Here is a 4,929-nt window from a genome sequence, read left to right as displayed (position 1 = left end):
AATTATGTTTGAAATTATGAACATTGCTCAACATCATAGAAAATTAAACCTTATTTTCAATAAGCAATCCTGAAAAATATTTGGGAGTGCTTAACTTTTTTCCAGGTGTATATTTGTATGTCTGTCTAGCTAGCTGTCTTTATCTACTTATCTATCTGTATATTTGTATGTCTGTCTAGCTAGCTGTCTTTATCTATTTATCTATCTGTATCTACATCAGTATCGTTGTTAAATAATAATTATATGAAACACGAGCTTTTGGAAGGACATGCAGATAAGAAATAATAAACTTCTGTTTCTGTGCTTTAAATTCTTACAATTTTTAATGAATAATCACACATGTAGAAATTAAGTGGGTGTTATAATAAAATCCTCCCTAAAGTCTTTTATTTTTCGATGCAGACTATACGTAAAATTAGCCAGTAAATAAAGCAGGTCATTATAATACCACAGACATTACTAGCTGGAATAACTATAACTTTATCAACTAGCCTTTACAAATAAAGTATTACAAACTAAGATGTTTAAAAGGAAGAAACTGGAATTTTGTAATAATGCAGAAAATGATAGGTGAGAAAATGTAATGTTGTAATAATGTAGAAAATGAAAGGTGAGAAAATGTAGTGTTGTAATAATGTAGAAAATGAAAGGTGAGAAAATGTAATGTTGTAATAATGTAGAAAATGAAAGGTGAGAAAATGTAATGTTGTAATAATGTAGATATTGAAAAGTAAGTGTAATGTTTTAATAACATATATTTTAAAGGGTTAGAAAGTATAGTTGTAACAGCTAAGGCTACTAAATGTTAACTGGAATAACATGAATAATTTATGGTGCGGAAATTGGCATAGCAAGAACTTTATACGAACAATAACTTAGAAAATTAAATAATCTACGATTGAAACTAACGAACTTAACCTTCTGTCATAAGCAAAGGTCTACTGAGTAATATAATAAAAGCTTTTAGTCGAAAACAGTCGATAGGTTTCTTCAGAAAAGTTGCAAGAATCAATGGACGTACGAATCTAGAAATTTCACACTATATTAGCTACAAACACATTAAATCACACCACGTGAACTAATGAAGATATTGTCCTTCTTCTTAGTAAAGAAATTCGAAAATCCCTTGTTAGTAGCAGTAACTCAAATGGTTGTTCCTTGCTAATATTGTCGCCACTGCATTTAGAAACGCAAGGAACGAACACCTGGATACACATGGGAGGTTCGTTATATGCGTTGTAATTTGGATTTCTCGTTGAACCGCCACAAAGATCTTTAAAATATAAGTCACCAGGCAGATACATGGACGTTCGAAAACGTGGTTATACATAATGCATAAACACTTTACCACAATCTAAGGCTTTAGTACATTTTTTTGCCCCTAGTTTTCTTTCTCGGATTTTAGACTTTTGAAAGAGCAACTGGATCCATAAATAAATTGTATTTATTCTAGCAAGAAAACAAGATCTTAGTAAAGAAACTATATATATGTAACCAACAATGTATAACCACATGTATTAAATATTTCTATATGAATATAAGTATATAATACTCACGTGTCGAGCGTCGAGATTTGGGACAAGAAGAATTACGCCTAAAGCCACCGCCAGAGATCTGTAGAATAAAGAACTACACACTATTTATCAAACTCTACAAATAATACACAACAAACTAAAACAATATACTTCTGAAAATATTAACTGGAACTATATTAGTATTTCAGGAAATATTATTAATGTTATTCATTTGTTTGTTAACAAGCACAAAGCTGCACAGTGTACCTACCGCAGGCATCGAACCTAGGATTTTAACGTTACAAGCCCTCAAACTGACCACTGAGCCACCGGGTAGTTATTTGTTTTAAGTAATATACTGTCAGAGCAATATCATTTCTGCATTTTTGTTTCAAGTTTCGAAATGAATTTCAGACCCTCACATACACACAAAAGTTTTAACATGTACAGCATTTCATCATTTTGTTTTCACACCACAACCACATAGATAAAAGTTTTATCATGTACAGAAGTCCATTTTTGTAGAGTTTCGTCTCAAGTTTCGACACTGAAATGCTTAGCGGTGGTAATGGATGCATTGATCTGGTAGCCAATCACATAAAATTGGACTCGTTTTTTTTTTTTCATCTTCACTGTAACTTACCTAAAACATCACTCAGTCTAATATTTGTTTCATCTTCACTGTAACGTACCAAAAACCACAATCAATCTAAAACTTGTTTCATCTTCACTGTAACTTACCAAAAACATCACCCAATCTAAGACTTGTTGCATCTTCACTGTAACTTACCTAAAACATCACTCAATCTAATACTTGTTTCATCTTCACTATAACGTACCAAAAACCACACTCAATCTAAAACTTGTTTCATCTTCACTGTAACTTACCAAAAACATCACTCAATCTGAAACTTGTTTCATCTTCACTGTAACTTACCAAAAACATCATCCAATCTAAGACTTGTTGCATCTTCACTGTAACTTACCAAAAACATCACTCAATCTAATACTTGTTTCATCTTCACTGTAACGTACCAAAAACCACAATCAATCTAAAACTTGTTTCATCTTCACTGTAACTTACCAAAAACATCACTCAGTCTAATACTTGTTTCATCTTCACTGTAACGTATCAAAAACCACAATCAATCTAAAACTTGTTTCATCTTCACTGTAACTTACCAAAAACATCACCCAATCTAAGACTTGTTGCATCTTCACTGTAACTTACCAAAAACCACACTCAATCTAAAACGTGAATAATCCAGTTAGTGTGTTAAGTTAATTACGACTTTCAGAACGACGTTCACCCTTAGTCTTGATTTATTTTCAACCATTACATTTGGATAGAAACAATTGTTTTTCACTGTTCCGGGTGTCGGGATTTAGGTCTTGAAGATCTGGGAGGATCAGGTTCTAAGTAGACCTCTTCCTCCCTCCTGAACTGTTGTTGTTTGATGAAAACTATTTTGTTATTTTTGATAAGCTGGTTTGGATGACTAAACAAACATAGCTGGTGTATCTACTTTTGAAATCGCTCGACTCACAATCTGAGGGTCGCGGGTTCGAATTCCCATCCCACCAAACATGCTCGCCCTTTCGGCCGTGGAGACGTTATAATATGACGGTCAATCTCACTATTCGTTGCTAAAAGAGTAGCCCAAGAGTTGGCGATGGGTGTTGATGACTAGCTTCCTTCCGTCTAGTCTTTCACTACTAAATTAGGAACGGCTAGTGCAGCTAGTCTTCGTGTAGCTTTGGGCGAAATTAAAAACAAACAAACAAACTAAACGTATGAAATGGATGATAAACAATCTCGTCTAAAAAATATAAAAATTAAAGAAATGCAGTAAAAACAGAAACATAACACATATAAGACCATTTACGTATCCAGTGTTTATAAGATTAAGGATTAATGACGTTCAACAAAACGACAATGAACTATGTACATTACATGGCCAGTTACAAGAAACACACGACTTTTGTTTTGGTAGTTAGGCTTCACCTAGACATGATAAACGTTAATATATATGTTGTTTTCGAGTGTATGTGTGGATTACTTGAGAGTTGTGATAGATTTACTCTATTTTATCGATGTTTCTTGATGACAAAGGTGAAGCTAATCGTTAATTAAAATTTTGCTGCCGCAGATTAGAAAATTATTAAACATGCAAGGAAAGCAAGGTGGTAATATCTTAACACCAGGGGGACTTACAAACTGCGGACTGGAAGAGTGAAGATACGATTCCCCAGTTGAATGCTAAATTATAATAAATGAAGTGGCAGAGAAAATTGAGTTCTATTGAGGTCTCCATGGTAACAATAAATAAATAACAATCAGCATGGAACTACGTGGAAGAGAGGGAAGAGGGAACATTCACAGAGTGGGAGTGGTTAACATTCTCACCGGAAACAGAGGGATATGAATTTTCAACATTTCTCAAATAAACTGTCAGATTTTGGAATGATCATCAAAACTAAATCATCATAGTTAATGCAATATCTAGTTTATTTCATTTAATTATACACGAGTAAATGTTTTAGTGTTAAGGACTGTTACGGTGGTCATCAGTGAGAATAAAATAATGCTGAGCTCAAAAACTATGGAAAAACACTATTGGTCAAATGGTCTGGAGATATAGCTGCGCCTATATAAAAAACTGCACTTATTACAATATGTACTCCCTCATTTGCACGATCAGTCTGACATATATATCCCCCCCCCCAGTGGCACAGCGGAATGTCTGCGGACTTATAACGCTAGAAACCAGGTTTCGATACCCGTGGTGGGCAGAGCACAGATAGCCTATTGTGTAGCTTTGTGCTCAACTTCAAACAAACAAACAAATCGACATATATACACACACAAAATCTTTAGAACGTGATAAACAATTTAAATGACACACACACAAAGAAACACGAAGTTTTAAAACATAACTAAAAGTAAAAGAACTCACAAAAATATAAATCATGTTCTCAAATATGACCAGATTTATGACAATTACAAAAGTTACTAGTAAAACCCATAATAACTGCTTCAAAATGAACAGACAGTTTAAAAGTATAGAAACAAAACTAAAAGATAAACTTGAGAAATCAAAGGTTAAAATGTGACGACAGACGGAACATTTAACATATTAATACATACTTGACAGAAAGTATGAAAAAGGTAACTTCTAAAGACGTTAGGGTAAACTACAATGACAGTTCAGATACAATGTTGGTTTAAAATATTGCAATTGTTCTTTTACATTGAGTTGATTATGGTCCTTTACCTGTGATCACAGTTCTTTATCATTGAGTTGATTATGGTCCTTTACCTGTGATCACAGTTCTTTATCATTGAGTTGATTATGGTCCTTTACCTGTGATCACAGTTCTTTATCATTGAGTTGATTGTGATCCTTTACCTGTG

At 33.4% G+C, this 4,929-nt stretch overlaps 1 protein-coding gene across 2 annotated transcripts in view; it reads right to left on the bottom strand.

Moving 5' to 3' along the window:
* The window catches only part of LOC106464477 (papilin-like), a 159,676-nt gene that overhangs the window by 114,515 nt on the left and 40,232 nt on the right, over window positions 1-4,929 (bottom strand). For both annotated transcript variants that reach the window (XM_022392199.1, XM_022392200.1), the window contains exon 2: window positions 1,557-1,614. In XM_022392199.1, coding sequence (XP_022247907.1) covers window positions 1,557-1,614 — 58 coding nt within the window. The remainder of the gene's footprint in view (window positions 1-1,556; window positions 1,615-4,929) is intronic.

This window comes from Limulus polyphemus, unplaced genomic scaffold, assembly GCF_000517525.1.
Source record: "Limulus polyphemus unplaced genomic scaffold, Limulus_polyphemus-2.1.2 Scaffold1663, whole genome shotgun sequence".
Taxonomy (NCBI): Eukaryota; Metazoa; Arthropoda; class Merostomata; order Xiphosura; family Limulidae; genus Limulus; species Limulus polyphemus.
Note: the sequence above shows the minus strand (reverse complement) of the source record. Positions and strands in the feature narration are given on the sequence as shown.